Genomic DNA, 17,467 nt, shown 5'->3' on the forward strand with positions numbered 1-17,467 from the left:
TTTCGACTTTTCATACTCCGTATACCATAACGGATGACAGTGCTAAAGCATAAAAGTAGAATTTTTATACATTTGAAATCAGTAATAAATATTTACACTCAATTAGAATCCTGAAATTATTGCAGTGTTTATAGATTCTTTTTTAAATGTAAAATTGTGTTTATGTAATAAAGATAATTATATTATTTTCCTTCAATGATAAATAATTTTATCAAGATTGCTATAACTATTGTTTAATAATATGACGACAAAATGAAAAGGAAAATTATTATTTTCACACACCACAATAATAAGGTTGGAATTTTAAAACGAGAGTCGATTTAATAAATCGACCTTATGCATAGATAATTATAATATATGCACATCCTACTATCTAAAATTAAATACTTTACCGATGAGGATTTGGATGTAAGTATTAAAGGTTTTCACGGAAAAATACGATAAAAATAATCGTACAAAAATATTTATTATATTAACACAATTGCTGAGTTTTCAGTTTGCCGGTAGTATCTGATAAATAAATTGCAACGTAGCAAGTGTATACTTATATAATATATATGGGTAGAAAGGAGGTAGATATATACTTTTACAAAAGAAAATAATAACTTCTCCAAACTTACAAATAATAATAATAATAATAATACATCTAAAAATCAATAACAAGCAATATATAAATCGAAAGAATATTATACTACTTTGCACACATATACATAACACTTACATACATTTTATACACACAATATACGGTGCATTAAAATATTATTTGATAATCGCGTTATTTACTATATAATATATTATGTATGCTTGTATACCGTGTAGGTATATTATATAATATACCTACCTATACAAAATTATGGAAACCATATGTTGCAATTTAATATAATAACGTATTATATAGGAATTTATTCGGGACGCAGCATAACTGGGAAAACGTTTTCCAGAAGTGAATACGTTTCAGTTGTAAATTTAAAACCACCCCGCCGACATGTATGATAATATACGATTACGGGGTTAACAGCGGTATACCGTGTATATAGTAATAAGAATAATATTTTTACGGTAAGGCATGTAACACGATAGGTATAATGTAATCGAATTTGAAAACACAAAATCACTAGCTAGCGGCACGCATATTACAAAATAAATATAAGATACATTGATGCACGCGCGCCGTCAGCCGGTATCGTTCGGCATGATGGTGAACAACAAACAACCCCTTCTCTGCATACACGCATAACATACCTACTTACAGACACAATTCTTTACAGTTCGATAAGATTTGATTCGACCGTTTTGCAGGCATCATGTTTGTGCCTGGGTGGAGGAAGTGGATTAGTCGGCAGGTTGAAAAATAAATCATTATCGTCTCCATCCGCCGCCGATCTTTTCGTCCGGCCAATTTTCTTCCCTTCCTCCGGATACATCAATAGCGGATCCTGCAACAGTAAAACGTGATTTAGTTTTCAACAGCCAACACGCGAGTCGGCTACCAGAAAATCATACATATACATTTGATACATTTATAATATTTTTTTTTATATATAATTTATATTTATAAATTTTTTTTGCATCGTTTGATAAATACTTATAAAAAGACCAAACTTTTTTTATAATAAATATTAGGAGAACTTTCTAACTGCTACGTGACGCTTTTATTTTTTTCAACAACTTTTAATTTTAAATAATCAAACATAAAACATTTAAAAACTAATAATCATCGCGCATTTCACACAATAGATATTTATTTAAAATCTATTATCTAAATAAATTAAACAAATAAAAAGCTCAAATTAAGTTCTTTTTTGCTTATATTTTTAATAACAAAATAATTTATTATATTATTTAAATAAAAAAAAAAGGCTCGCGGTATAAGTATGCGTATCACACGAAATATATCCTATAATAACCGTACCTTTCCAATGCTTAAGTGTATTGACATACTTACGTTATAACTTCTTTTTCCTTGAATTATAAACACTCGTGACGTACTATAACTAAAAGAGATGCGTCAAAACCCTAAATTTGACACAAGAGATTTTTTGGTTATATTATTTCTATTGATATCGGATTTATATCACAATTATATTGTTTATAATAAGCCCACTTGTGTCACGCAAATAAATCTATACTACAGTCTACAGCCTACCCCACCACTTTAGAACCTAACCAATTAAACGACAAAATAAGCCCACCGAGACCGTTTATTTTATAACGGCGTACACATATTTTATAATATACTACACGTAACTATAGTCTATAGATACTTGGTTTATAATAATGTTATACCAGCTCGACCGATAACGAATGAATAGGATATACTTACCATCCGTCATAATATGACGTATTAATATTAATATTATGTATTTATAGGGTAATGGTACAACGATTTAAATTCGAGTATAACTACGTTTGTTGTTACGTTTAATCGTTTAAACTTAATTTTGTTTCGCGAATCCAACAAAAAAAACGCCAAGTTACATAATATATACCAACTTTAAGACACGCGCCACTTGAATGCACCTGTTTAACGACCTTTATCGGAAAATGTATACATAATGTGCAACGCGCTATACCTACAACCTACTGCTGCAACGACATTTTTATAATAATGACATTTATCAGTAGCACTGATTCATATAGGTACTCGTATTACATTATATATCACGATACCAATAGGCAATACACACTTTTTAAAATAATAGTTTCACCGGGAGATAAATTTATTAATATTTTACTACATACACCATTTATTATGGGTTTGATTGGGTGTTCGAGTAAAATTTTATAGTTCCGTAATTGTATAACTAAAAAAATTAGCGATAACTAATAATAAGTACATACTCTTCCAGTAAGCTCCACGATTTTTTTTTGTATTGTCGTCATTCGGGTCCTCATATATTCATAACTGAAAAATAAACACTTGTCAATCACTGTGCCCAACCATGAAGTTATAAAAACAAAATGATATAAAAAATATAAAAATATGAATTCAATATAAAATTATAGACTTAATTTTGTTATTTTTACTTCAAATTTATCATCATTTTGTATCATTATCACCTATCATTCTATCAAAACCACTGAAGACTGAATATCTACCGAAACGCGGACATGCGGTAATAATCTGGTAATCCAACCAAAAACCATTATTTACTCCATCAAAAAAAAAAAAAAGAATAGTAAAAGAAAAAAAACAAATTAAATTACTATAAATAATAATAGTGAGGTTTATATGTATGAACATAATAAGTACTATACTTTAATCGAAAAATATATTTTAATAGTTTAATATTAATTCTAATTAAGTTTAAATGGATAATATTAAAAGTTTTGTTCAAATTAGGTCAACACATATATGATACTTAACTATAATCATCCAAAACTATTAATTGATTCGGTTAGAATTTGGCCTCCATCTAGTTTTCATTTCAAATTTTTATTATTTGAATCTAAAATTTTAGTTTTGCAATTTAAAAACTAGGACACATTACCCATATTAATACAAATACAGATGTTTAACTTACATACTTAATTGCTTTATATTTTTTTCGCGTAGAAAATAAGGTTAAATTTCATGTTAATAGCGAACGAATTCGAGTAAAATAAAATACGTAAATATGTAAATATCGTTTTATCATTGATCTTAAGAACACAATCAAATACATAAAGTTGTATTTGCAAGTCCTACCTAAAAATCAGTACAAAAATAATTTAATAATAAATTAAATGCTCTCGTCATATATTTGTTTTAGGTGTATTCATAAGCGCAATTTGGGGAGTGCTTGGGGGTGCTTAGCACCCCCAAATTTTTGATAGCATCATCGATTTTTATTGTTTATAACTTATAAATTATGATCTACATAACTATGAACTTAAATCTAGCACTCCCGTCCCCTATAAATTTAACCAAAAGGTGTATTAAAAAATGGTGTTTGAAGTTGTTTTTTCAATAGTTAAGCTATAAAAACAAGAATTAAATGGCAGTTACTTTGCTATTTATATATCAATGTATTCAACCGTATAAAATTTAAACTTAATTTAAAATGTATTCTTTAAATATGTCAGTAGGGCACATTAAAGCAATGGCATAATATTAGAACATTACGTTTTCAATGTTATTTTAACTACAGTGATATTATAAACGAGTAGGAAATTCTCAAATGTTTTAGGAAAAACTAACTGTGGAATAAAATATATAACCAAGTGCAGTTCATGATTTAACCTAACCTATGTATGTTTTTAATACATCACGATTTATCAAGAAAAAAGAACATATTTAAAATTAATGTTTTTATTTTATTTATGTCATCACATACTAAAAAGCAGTAAAAATAATTTAATTTTTTACTTCGGTTTCTGGACCTATAGAGAGTACTTTCAATCTTATTTCAAGAAAAAATTTCGGAGGGGGGGGGGGGGGGGGGGGGGGGGGGGGGTCTGAACCCTGAACCCCCCTGGCTACGACCTTGCAGGGAGATATGACAACCCCCTTAAAAAAATCCTGCATATGCCACTGATTACAGAATATAACTTGAACAAATATTATACAATTATGGATTTACCAATAAAACAAATATTTATAATAAGACACTTACGTTGAGCATTGAATACATTTGATCCACTGATGAACATGATCCTCAGATTGACTAGAAATAATGTACTTTTTATCTGGTTCATCTTTAAATGAAAGAGAAAATGAAAACAATGTTCCTGGCATATTATTCTCAAGTCTTACAATAGAATTCTCCAAAACAAAAACACCAGCTGGCTAAGAACATATACAAAAGATAATGTACAAAATTCATAAAAAATAAATTGTAATAATTGTTATGTAGGTAGACAATTTAATCCATTATTTATTTTACTACAAATATTTAACTATTTAAACTTAACAACAAATTAATCAAACAAAAAAATTTTTATTCTATTTACTTGATGTAAAATCAACTTGCCCATATCCATTTATTTTAAAGTAAAATAATAGGTTATACTTGAGTCGAAACCATCTTTCCTTAAAACCTATAACAAATTATCAATTAATTTTGAAACTCTTTATTCTATGAAGGTATACTACCAATTAAGTTTAAGGATATAACATTTTAAAATTGATAAATTATTAATAATAATAAAACAATTTAAATTATATATATATACCCCTAAGTATATTTACTATATGTTTATATGCATATATTAGCCAATGATAATAATTTTAAATTACTAATTATGCTCATATTATGTTAGTTTATTAGAAAAAACTAGACTATAAAATAATTTTAGTTCCTTCTTCATTAATTTCTATGATAATGGTCAAAATACTGTGAACCATTTGTATAGCTAAGGTATAATCGATAGGTCTAAATTCTTTTTAGGGTTTTTGGGTCAGTAGGTATGGGCAAAAGGTTAATAATTCAGTATTAACTAATTAAATTTTAGTTAAAATATATAACAGAAAATTCCTTTATAAGATTTTGGAAAGGTAGAATATTAGACTATAACCTCTGAAAATTTCAAGTTTGACATATCACTGCTTAGAACCACTGTACACAGTACAGTCATGCGAAAACAGAAACACAAATATATGCAATGTATAAATTATACCTGAAAGTAATGAGGAAAATGATTAATATAATATATTATGTTTTATAAAATACATTTCTCTGAAATATTTTTTTTAAATAATTCTAACATAAAATAAAAAAAAACTATGTTATGTAATAGCAATTAAACATTTTCTACAAGACCACGGCCCTACTCTTATATACAAACACTAACCTATAAGTAAATTTGAAAAAAAAAACAATTATTCAAGGATTTATTATCATTATATAAACATAGTAATTTAATGTGTAAATTGTCATAGTAGTGGTGAACATAGCCACTTATGAATCATATCATAGAATAGATAAATCTTTTCTATATTCATATTAACAACAGTTAGCAAGAGAATTGTTTACCTACTGATCTAATTCTCTAAGTATGTCTTTGCTAGATAAAAACATTTTAGTTCAAACTTTAAGACTGATTTTACTAAAGCCTAAAAACAGTAAAAACACATTAGGTAAATGAAGATGATAATAAAAATTGAATGCATTTATTTATTTAATAGTATTACAAGAATAGACATTTCAATGGAAATAATAAGACAATATCCCCTTTAATTTTTTTTTTAGCTTCTACAGTCCATTAAGGCCTTTCATTGCTTCTACCAACCCCAACCAACCCCTTCATAGATCTCTGTTGTCTGCATCCTCGATTCTTGACGTTTTATCTATTTGAAATAAATCTTTCTCCCAATCTAAACCCAATCCAACCAACACTGACATGGTCTTCCTTTTACAATATTAGTACTAAACACAGTGTTTACTGTTATACTTCCCTAAGATTAATTAATATAAAAAGGACACGATCAAGTAACAATACAAAATACACCTTTAAATGGCACACTCGGGACTAAATCAATGGTGACAATATTGTTTGTCGGATTAATATTGTTACCTACCTTTAGATGCATATCCATTAGACAATTTTGTATAGGACATCCGCCCTTCAAGAACAGGATTTGAATGACTGACATGAATCATTTCTTTGTTGTTGAATCGCATGTTGAATCTGTCGTTTTCTTTTCGATACGATTTATTTTATTGTATTTAAATAATACAGAATTTGTTTTTTTTTTTTACTAAAATCCGTTCAGCACTAATGATTTCCAATCGGACGTACTATCACAATTCACAGTTAAACATAATTTTTAATGTAAAATTTTTATATTCACTATTTACACAGTTGACAATTTTATTTTTTATTTATACAATATACAGTTGAAACTTGTAAGTTGAACACAACATGTATTTACATGTTGAATATGTAAATATAAATGCTTCACGGTAGATAACCGAAACACCAAAACGCAATTAAAATGATAACAGATAACGATAAGGGACATTATGATACTGTAGTCAGCCATTTTGCACGATTCTTAAGATTCCAAGTACAAAATACAAATTTTGAATATTTGATGCTCCACCAAATCACAGAACATCAACCAAATAGATCAATATTCGATAACTATAATATCAGTATTCACTATTCAATTAATTGTCCTGCTGTATGTCCCTCATGGCCTCATAAGGTTATAACATTATGCATGCAAATCAAGTCAATTAAGATATTAAGATATAGCTTATTTCGTGGTCTATACTTTAATTTTCTATTAAAAAAATGTCAGCATCCCCCTCTCGCTTAACTTTAAGCATTGGTTTTAAATAAAACAATCAATAACTTAAGGCGTAGCCGCCGCATAAGTATACCAATAGACTTACTACAGACCTGTGGACAGGTTTTTATTTTATTTTTTGAAGGAGGGAGAGTAATAAATCCATCAGGTTTCCCAAGATGCTTTCACATAGTTAATCTACAACATTTATAAAGCTAATAAATATATAACATTAAAACAAACATAACTTATGCACCATTAATTTACTTATTTTTTAATTGATATACCTATTAATACATGTTTGGGAAAACATTTAGACAGTAAGTTAAAGGTTGAAGCATGCTTAATTTGGACTAATAAATAATAATACACCAATTCGCACAATGTATAGTTAGATTAACAATAAATAGTTTAGTGGGAAATAAATCAAAATCACTAATTATTAATAAATCAGACAGATTGTTAATGAGGTCATGTTGAAATTGGTTATTTGAAATTCAATAGTCTTTAATTGTCTGTTAAATGGCTGATTCTGTAAGAATCGCCTTTTACATTAAATAGGCTCGATAAAGATTTTAGATCTACAAACTTTCTTTGATCGAGAATAATTTTAATACTATTATTGTACAATTTAAAAGTAAATACATACACAAAAGAATAAAAAGTAAGCATTTATTTTGTCTAGAATTTATAATATCGATGAAGTTATATTCGTTTGTCTTAAAACTAATAAGTAATAAATGTTTGTTCAAACTATTTGGAACAAGCATTTAATAGTGCCGACTATGGCTGATATTTATAATATTTAACATTATAATTTACCTTATATATTATATTAAACTAATTTATTTAAATAAAATAAATAAAATGAGTATTTTTCCTAATCTTAGATATTAACATATTATTTATCTGAGATATGAACACTTGAGCTCAAGATAATAATATTATTATAGTTTTTCATTTAAACCTTGATAAAAAAATAAAACCACTTTTTTAATACAAAACAAAATAACAATTTTTCTTAGCAGTATTTCTTCACTGGAATATTTTACATTCAAATGTTAACAACTCGTAAATGTTAGAAATGTATTGAACAAAATTGAAAAATTAAGCTAATATTTTTTCTTTCAATAACAAATAAAAATACCACCAAATCACAAAAACAATTTAATCAACAAAAAAAATATTGTTTAAAAATAGTTATTAAAAATAAAATACTTGTTACTGACAATAATACAGATTATGTTGAAGTTCATAACAATTGAGACCTTACAACTAAATACCACACAAATGTTATGAACATTATACTTTCCAAACAATACCATAATTAAACCAAATTAACATAATATACTATGCAGTCAATAGCCATATTATGAGCTCATGTTTTTTGTACTTCTATTCCAATCATCATGCAGTGATTTCATGTCATTCAGTGCCTCCTTAATACGAATGGCAAATCTATTAGAATCCTATAAGACAGTAAAAAGCCGTTAAGAAGAAAACTAACTGATGAAAATTAAATAAACATACAGTGTGAGGAGAACTTTTTTTGCTTGAGATGTGGAAGAAAACCAAATTTTCACCAGCTATTATGTAACTAACACCATATCCATCATTGGCTACAGGACCAAATCCACCACCAGCAGAAATGCAATTAGGAAATTTCCTCAAGTCAAACTGAGTAGTCTGTCCATGTGGTGTTTGTGATGTGGACAACCTCCATGGTTCACTCAATACTTTCTGTAAGTAAAAAAAAAAAATATTAATAGATGTTTCAAAATTAAATTTAAACATTAAATCTTCCTTGGATACATAAATACAAAATATTGTTTGTGCTCTGAACATATCAATTACAATGGCTAAGGTAACTAAATTGTGTATGTGAGTTGCAATACACAAATATTAAGTAGTAAAAAATGTAATATTTCACCAACAATAAATCATACAATAATTTTAAATTTTAGTTACGTTTAAGAATGGTGACTCGACTTCTAAATACTTTGAAACCACGTATAAACAAAACAAATGTCTATCAATTCCTTTTCCACACATTGCATCTTGATAACCTCTTTGGTGAGTTGCACATGCTTGTCTCAATAGATTAATACGTTTGTTTATCTATATATAAATTATAAATTTGAATATTTAAATGAAAAAGTTAATTTAATCACATCAATTTACAACAACTAACATCGACATTTGGATCCAACATTGATTTCACCCAAGTTGAAGATTCTAAAGTACAGGGTCTCACAGTTTCAGTCCTACCTTCTCTGTACAATCTGGTCATTGATGCTTCGTATGTAAGACTAAATTTACCAGCGTCCTAATGAAAAAAACCAAACATCCAATTATTTTATTAGATTTTATGTTAAGATAAATTAATTTAGAATTATTATGTTATCAAAAAATAATTATAAATTACTCTATAATATGCCAGTTGGAGTGCCATCTGAATAAACGCATCTGGACTGACTTTAGCAGTTTTCATGAATCCCTTGCCATAATCATTGAATGCCAAAATACGCAGATCAATATCATTCACTAATGCTAATGAGACCTAAAATAGCAATAATAGATAGTACATCAACTTAGAAAACAAAATTTATAAAAATATTACTTGATATGACTTTTCAATAGCTTCTAACACTGGATCTAAATTCCATTGAAGCCTTATTGGTTTTGGCGGTTCTAATTCTGGAGAACCTTTAGTGTGTCCATTTTCTTGATATCTTTATGTTTGAGAAAAATAATACTATTAATTGATTTTATCAATACAATAGTATTATTATATTCATCATGGTAAATATTATAAAGCATAAAATATTTAACATGCGTGATGTTTAATATTGTCAGAATGTATGCAATGATTGTACCTATGATATTTAACCATAATCTGTTATTACTTATATGTATTATCAATAAAAAGGAACCCATCCATCATTAAATTATAAAATAAACATAACAAATGTTATAAAAAAAAAACAATATGTGATTTTTTTTATTTTATTGTGTTAATTTAATACTAATTAATATAATGAATAATGGATAATGATGATTTACAACATCCATTAATAATAATGAATAAGTTGAAATAAACAAATAAGTATAATATTGTTAAATATTAAAAAATTATGGATGTAATAAAAAAACAATAAAATTATTAAAATAACCAGCATATAATTATGTAATTGGATGGCTTCCCACAAAATAAGTAATGTGTGCATAAATTAATAAATGATAATGGGTTAATTTATTTATTACCCCACAACTAGATCGCCGCATAGAAAATGTTCCCATAAATGACCCATAACCGGTGCATCTGCCCTGTCATCAATGAAAACAATAACCAAGTTATAAAATTAATCAGAAGCTGCCTTATTTATCGTAATCACAATACTTAGATAAATTGGTGAAATTATTAATATAATAGTTCAATTATAATGTTTTGAATTTGTAGTTAATAAATATTATGACATGCGTTTTTAATTTACCATAACTAAAAATTTACTATAGTTGTTTCTTCAAAGAAGTACCATGACCTTAAAAAAAATTACACAAATATTCCCAGCAAGCAAAATTTTAAAATATTGTACAGAAAATGTTTAGGTTTCATTACAGTGAACCTGTAACCCATTAAGTTACCCAGATTTTTCTGCTTCATCAAAAATGATGAACTCCCAAAGATGAGACATGACTGCGGCATCAGCCCTGTAACAACGCTTGTTAAATGCAAATTCAAAACAATATTTGAAATTTGAAATTTGAATTAATCATTAAACGTTCAAATCAAACATTAACAAAACATACACAACTTTCGAATTACTGATTGAATAATAAAACTGTGAAACACTCACCATGAATGTTCAGCATTAAAGCCCACCTAAAAAAAAAATACAGACATTTTTAATTTATTTAAACTTATTAACATTATACAATATATTTATGAATAAACATTACTCTTCCATTTGATCCAATACATAAAGTAAATGATTTATCAAACCATCGGTCATATCCTTTGCCAGTCATTAATATTCTTCCAAACTCATCCAACTTTTTTGAATTTTCCTAAATAAAATACAATACTTTTTAGTACCTTTTTTCTGTATTACTTCATTTCTTAAAATTAATAAAATCTCATTAATCACATAATTTTAAATACTTACAGGGTCATACTCATATGGAACCTCATCTAATGTAACCACAAAAGCAGCTTTCTCAATAGCATCTAAGCTTTGTCTGTTTATACCCTTAAAAAAGTATTGAGTGCGAGTATTTGCCCAATGTGTTCGATCAGCAGCAGTCAAAGCAGCTACTTTTTCTTCGCCAGTATATGGTTTTTCTGTGTTATCGAGAATTGATTGTATTTGTCTAAAATATATAATATATATATATAATATATATATATATAAATGTATATTTTAGAATATCATCACAAGAAAAAAATACAAAAAGATTATTTACTCTTCAATTTCACAAGGATGAAGTATACGATTTTGACTATAGATAATGACTTTGAAATACCGTCCAGCATGATACACTACAATATGTCTACTATCGTTGTAGTGAACAATCTTATCACTCACAGCACCAGGAACACGCGTTGTATTAAATATCCTTTCATATTGCCATGAACACAAAGGAACTAATCCTTGAACTCTTATCTATATAGTACAAATACTGTTGAATATATTATAAAGCATTTTTTTTAACAAGCAAATTTTTAATACCGGTTCAAGTTCTTGACGTTCAATCAGTCTTCTATACTGTAAACACTGCCAAATTATCATGGCAGCACGAGCAGCTTGAATAGGTGTCGAATGTAACATTATTGCATCAGTGCCATAAAAATTTGAATTAACTATTAAAGGTGTTCGACTTCTTAAATACACATATTCTTCCCACCAATCTGATACATAATTACTTGACCACCTGTTAAAATCAATAATTCTTAATCTTTTATTTAAATTTTTGTAATTTATCAACATTTTATTTTAAATATAAATATGATACTTAATGATCAATTAATTTTCTCTATTACACACAGTAATAATCATAACATCAATAAAATAATAATATTTATTTAAATTGGAATAATTTTAGATTTATAATAAACAATACATACTTTTTCAAATTCAATACTTATTAAGAATTAAAATATTTTAAATCACTTTATTATTATTATTTTTTTTTTTTAATTATAAATAATAAAATAACTAATGATTAATCATTTTATTTTACAAAGCACAATTTTTATTTTTTTTGATAAAAAATAATAATATGCAGAATATTACAATGATGCAGCATTGGGTTAACCTACAGGCAAAATAATCAGGTGATTGGAGCGGCAAATTTAGCGCACTTAAAAAATAAAAAATAAAATATATTTATAATATTATATTATAATTTGAGACGGCGGCAAATAGCCTAATCCACCATTACACGGATGAATAGGAGCGTATATGAATTTTTGGTGTACACTCATAGCATTTATAAAGAAATGCTTAGAAGTAAAAAAAAAATATATATATTTTATAAGTATACGTGAATGGTAGGAAATGAGTGTATAATTACTTTATTATGTTTTAAATTATATTTTTTCTTTTAAAATTGTATGGTTACCTATAACCACTCACTATCACTCAAGAACCATACAATGTTACCATAAATATTAAATATAGTTGATGCATAGATGGATTGTCCCTCTGAAAATAATTACAGTGGGTAAAAAAAGATTTATATTATCTCCATATTGTATGGATAATTTGTTTATTAATATAAGTTTGTTTTAACTAAAAGAATATTTGTACAGTATTTATAGTTAAAGTATAATCATTTAAGTGATACTGATACATTTATGGAATAGATTTCTTTAATTGATGGAATTATCGATATATATTATTTGGATTAAAAATATAAAATACATTTTGTAATAATAAGAAAATACTATAGTACAAATACTTTATTAATTGCAAATATATATCCTAATTATGTACCTACAGTTTTGTATTAACCTACTGTTTATTTTTGTATTTGTAGTAATATTTTAATACAATGCAATATGCCAAAGCCAATAAATTAATACCATACTAATACTGGTTGATTTTTATTTTTAAAATTTATTTTTTGTTTTTACAAAACATATACAAGATTATTTCTAACTTAATAGGAAGTTATTAATAATTATTTTCATTAAGTAATCTGTGGCTTAAGCACCCCAACTAAATTTATCAAGCTTTGCCTATAGGCTAAAACCCCTTGATCAGCCACAATTACACCATTTATATTTTTATATATGAAACATACCAAACCCATACAATCTCATGCAATTTTATCAATTGATTTAAAATTAAACATAAGTGAAAATTAAAAAAGGTATTTTTTTTAATTTCTTGATAATTTAAAAATTATAAATTGTTAGCAAACGCAATTTTGACAAAAATGTTTAATATTTATGGTTAAACTTAACTATGTTCTGACTCTTTTAGAATACAATGATTTATCATTGCTATAACTGCTATAAGAAATAATACAACTCTAACGTAAACAGAGTTTAATATAGATATAGATCCATCATCCTCTTCTTATCTATATTCTGATTTTTTTAAATTTTAATGCTATCAAATATAATTGAGGTCATTTATAAGAAGTTTCATAATGGTTACTGGTTATAAAACAATTATTATATAATTATATAATGATTTAACTATTAAATTGTATAGCTAGATAAGAAAAATCAATAAATTACTATTAAAATAAAATTAGATAATAATAAAAATATTATTTAAATGACTCATATAAGAGAAATAAATAAAAAATAAATACCATGATTTCAACCACAAATATCGCTGAAGCTTGACTGCAATGCCTTTTTCAAATTCACAGGCTAGCTTTATCATACTTTCAAATTCAGAATCGTTCATTAATGGACGAACACTTTTTAAATACTGTAATAAAATACCACATTAACAAAAATGTTTACAGAATTAAATATGTAATTATTCATTAGTTATTTAAAATAATTACTCTTTTCATAGTTTCATTAACTGGAGGCAATGGAAGTTTTGGCAATGAACCTTGATAGCTGTAAAGTAATGGTTTACTTTTTGAAGAAAGTAGTTTTATACCTAAGCCCCAAAGTTTGGTTTGTAAAGACACTTTATGTCCTCCTCTGCTTTCATACATCCATCCTACATGAGCAAATATATTAGTATATAACATCAAATAATGATTCCAAATTCTTTATATTTATAATAATTACCTTTATACATTAACATGAGTTTAAATGTGTATCTTACTATGTAAATTAATATTAACCAAAAAGTTAAAGATAAAATAAAACAAGATACTATTTGCCATATGTAGGATGTCCTAAAAATTAAAAGCATAATAATTAAATTATATTAATTATAAAATACAAATTGTAATTCACTTACCCAGGTAACCATTGTAATATTATGTCTGTATATTTAATAAAACTATTATTGGCATAACGAAGAGCAAGCACAATACCCATCATAGCCCAAAGACTTTGTAATGGAGCTGGGAAAACTCCATTGCGTACATTGTTCTAAAATTTTTAAGAACAATTGTAAGATTAAAAGAATGACATGTGAAATTTTAAAATTTTATCACAATATGTATGACAAATATTAAAATATAAATACCACTATACATACCTTAAACCTAGCTAAACGTTTTTTCCAAGAACGAATTCCAGATGCCCAAACTAAATGGAGCACTTCACGATCAAAATTAACATCCCAACCTTCATGGGTAATTGAAAATGAAAATGCTACTGCTGAATGGGCTTCAGCCATGATACTTAAAAATCTAAAAAGGCCATTATAATAATTATTTTAAATATTAAAAATGCATAAATATACAATTATTAAATTTGTCATTTTTTCTATTAGTTAAGTAATATTTAAATCAATCAAGAATTTACCCATCCACAAAAATATACTAGGCACTTACTTTATTTAAACTACAATCTACATGTATTATTAAATTTACAAACAAACTTTATTGTCCAATGAAATTGACAAAAATTAGATATTTAGATGTATATATAATGGATTCATATTTTAATAATAAAAACAAGGTAAACAACTTAAGCCAGATGAACCAAACTTGAATTTAGTTTAGCTTGCCTAATACATTAGCCTTGTAGTTTATCAAGGTTTTTATCTGTTTATAGTTTATTTGACTATATACAATAATCATATTTACTTCCTTAAAAATGAAAAAAAAAATATTTTTAACATTTTAGATATACTCACATATTTATTAAAGATTTAAAACTTCTACACTTTTTTATAACCTAATAAACATAATAATATAACATTGCTTATAATATTAATACATACATATATCTTTTTTAATTTCTTAGTTAACAATGTTTTATTTTTACAAAAAAAATAGCATAGTTATACAAACAAAATTGGTTATGATTTTTTATAAAGAAAATATAATATATTGTTTTAAATTTGTATAAATTTAATGTCGTTTTTAACTAATATCTACCATTATTCAAGCTCTTACTGAATAAATTTAAAGAATAAGTAAGTAAAAATATCTAAAATGAACTTTAAAAAATGTAATAATAAATAATAATTAAACAAATTGTTTATTCATTTTCTGTGCATTAAAGTCAATAACTATTCCAAATTAATAATGATTTTGAATGAAAGCAAAATTTAACTGACTTTTACAAGCTACTAATTTGTAGTTAATTATTTTTTCATACTTGTTTATATTTGTTTTTTATTTTTAATTGTACTAAAACCTACTCTTTTTAAACAATTATTTAATTAAAAACAGTAGTACTAGTAGTAGGAGTGTAGTCCAAATCTACATGAAAAAAGCATAGACATTATTGAAAATAAACTAGTTAACAAAATAATGCCATTTACAATAAGAAATTACTCAAGATAATTAGAAGACAAACTAAATACATAAATCAATAGGTAATCTATAAGAACTAAAAACAGTAGAGTATAATACTATTTTATTACCATAATATAGGTCAACTGTATGTTATGTATTGTATGACAAACAGAATTTTAAATTATTAACAATCGACAACTAGATTTAATAATATGCAAATTAATTTGGTTTATGATATTACAATTGGCTTAACGTGTGCATATTATAAATATGCTATATGAATTATGCTTGAATTAAAATTAAATAATAAAAATTAATAGATGATAATTTAAATAAAAAAGTGACATTGATATCCTAAAATAGTATAAGTAAAAGTAATAATAATTACCTAACTTAATTGGTCTACACAAAATTCATTTTAAAACATGTAAAATAAGTAACTTATATAGGTATCTACTTTTTTTATTTTTAAAAATAAATATACCAATTTTGTTCAATTGAATGCATGCCACTGTTAAAATAATGTATAGGTAAAGAAATTAATGATTTTAAACGAAAAAAATTGGTTGAATTTAAATATACAATAATTAAGTTACAAAAATATCACGATTTTCCTGGATTATGAAGTTGTGCAATTTCTAATTAGCATTATTATTTATTATATGCTTATACTCGCCTGCTAGATAGTTTAAAGAATTAGACAGTTTAAGCGATAGTCCAATCATTTAATTCGACAATATCAAACTAAGTATAATACTGAGACACGCGCGTAAAAATCTATGAATCCAAATTGCGATGTTAGTAAAATATTGAATGAAAAATAATTACCCAGCGCGTATTCACAGCACGTCAAGAGGATTCAATCGCCTAAAGCAACAGTGTTAGATCACCATTGAAATATATTTTTGTTTGTTTTTTTCTGTCTGTCTGTCTCTTCCAATGAAGAACGAAAAAGTGAAAGTAAAAACAATAATAATAATAAATTCCAGTCGAGCAAACGCAAATCTGGCACGCTAAAACAACAACGACGAACAGAAACGTCAGAAACACTGAACAACAAACAAGTGAACAACGACACCGAATGACGAATACTGAATACTGAAATAAATTATTAATGTCTGATTGCCGATTGAGTCTCAGAATAGTAATAAATAATAATAGACATACAAAAAATAAAAAACGAAAGATAGTAATTATCACTTATATCAATAATAATCGACGTTCTCCAAATCACAGTTCACAGATATAGATAATATTATTATCTATGTTACAGTGATACTACCCTTATCTCATACTACCTTAGAAATAATATATTGGTTAAGTTAGGTTAGTATTTACCTAACCTATTTATCATTCTACTAGTGT

At 26.1% G+C, this 17,467-nt stretch overlaps 2 protein-coding genes across 5 annotated transcripts; both read right to left on the bottom strand.

The window, feature by feature from the left end:
- Window positions 1–447: 447 nt before the first annotated feature.
- On the bottom strand, window positions 448–6,878 carry LOC132921738 (pleckstrin homology domain-containing family J member 1-like). Its single transcript, XM_060984918.1, is given in 6 exon segments — window positions 448–1,436; window positions 2,842–2,905; window positions 4,596–4,768; window positions 4,933–4,941; window positions 4,943–5,019; window positions 6,500–6,878. Coding segments are annotated over 6 exon segments (600 nt in total). The 5' UTR covers window positions 6,603–6,878; the 3' UTR covers window positions 448–1,262.
- Window positions 6,879–8,367: 1,489 nt separating this feature from the next.
- On the bottom strand, window positions 8,368–17,289 carry LOC132921735 (carnitine O-palmitoyltransferase 1, liver isoform). 4 transcript variants are annotated; one of them, XM_060984913.1, is made up of 19 exons: window positions 16,931–17,289; window positions 14,893–15,046; window positions 14,650–14,783; window positions 14,475–14,584; window positions 14,240–14,403; window positions 14,039–14,160; window positions 11,944–12,145; window positions 11,678–11,877; window positions 11,380–11,584; window positions 11,174–11,281; window positions 11,071–11,096; window positions 10,859–10,924; window positions 10,478–10,540; window positions 9,834–9,945; window positions 9,639–9,773; window positions 9,405–9,539; window positions 9,182–9,331; window positions 8,744–8,953; window positions 8,368–8,682 (listed from the first exon to the last, which is right to left on the bottom strand). In XM_060984913.1, exons 2-19 carry the CDS (start codon window positions 15,031–15,033, stop codon window positions 8,584–8,586), a joined length of 2,382 nt encoding a protein of 793 aa, XP_060840896.1. In that variant the 5' UTR covers window positions 15,034–15,046; window positions 16,931–17,289; the 3' UTR covers window positions 8,368–8,583. The 4 variants fall into 4 exon arrangements, with proteins under 4 accessions (XP_060840896.1, XP_060840897.1, XP_060840899.1 ...); XM_060984914.1 differs by lacking the exon at window positions 16,931–17,289 and adding an exon at window positions 15,191–15,268; XM_060984916.1 differs by lacking the exon at window positions 10,859–10,924 and having other exon boundaries at window positions 16,931–17,288.
- Window positions 17,290–17,467: the final 178 nt, after the last annotated feature.

Source organism: Rhopalosiphum padi, chromosome 2, assembly GCF_020882245.1.
Source record: "Rhopalosiphum padi isolate XX-2018 chromosome 2, ASM2088224v1, whole genome shotgun sequence".
In the NCBI taxonomy this organism is placed as follows: domain Eukaryota; kingdom Metazoa; phylum Arthropoda; class Insecta; order Hemiptera; family Aphididae; genus Rhopalosiphum; species Rhopalosiphum padi.

What these genes read in the sequence shown, in the direction of transcription:
- LOC132921735 (XM_060984913.1), bottom strand. Translation starts at nt 15,033, where the DNA reads ATGGCTGAAGCCCATTCAGCAGTAGCATTTTCATTTTCAATTACCCAT. An exon ending in AACGTTTAGCTAGGTTTAAG is followed by an intron (nt 14,784 to 14,892) that starts GTATGTATAGTG and finishes TAAAAATTTTAG; the next exon opens with AACAATGTACGCAATGGAGT. An exon ending in GTATTGGATCAAATGGAAGA is followed by an intron (nt 11,097 to 11,173) that starts GTAATGTTTATT and finishes TTTTTTTTTTAG; the next exon opens with GTGGGCTTTAATGCTGAACA.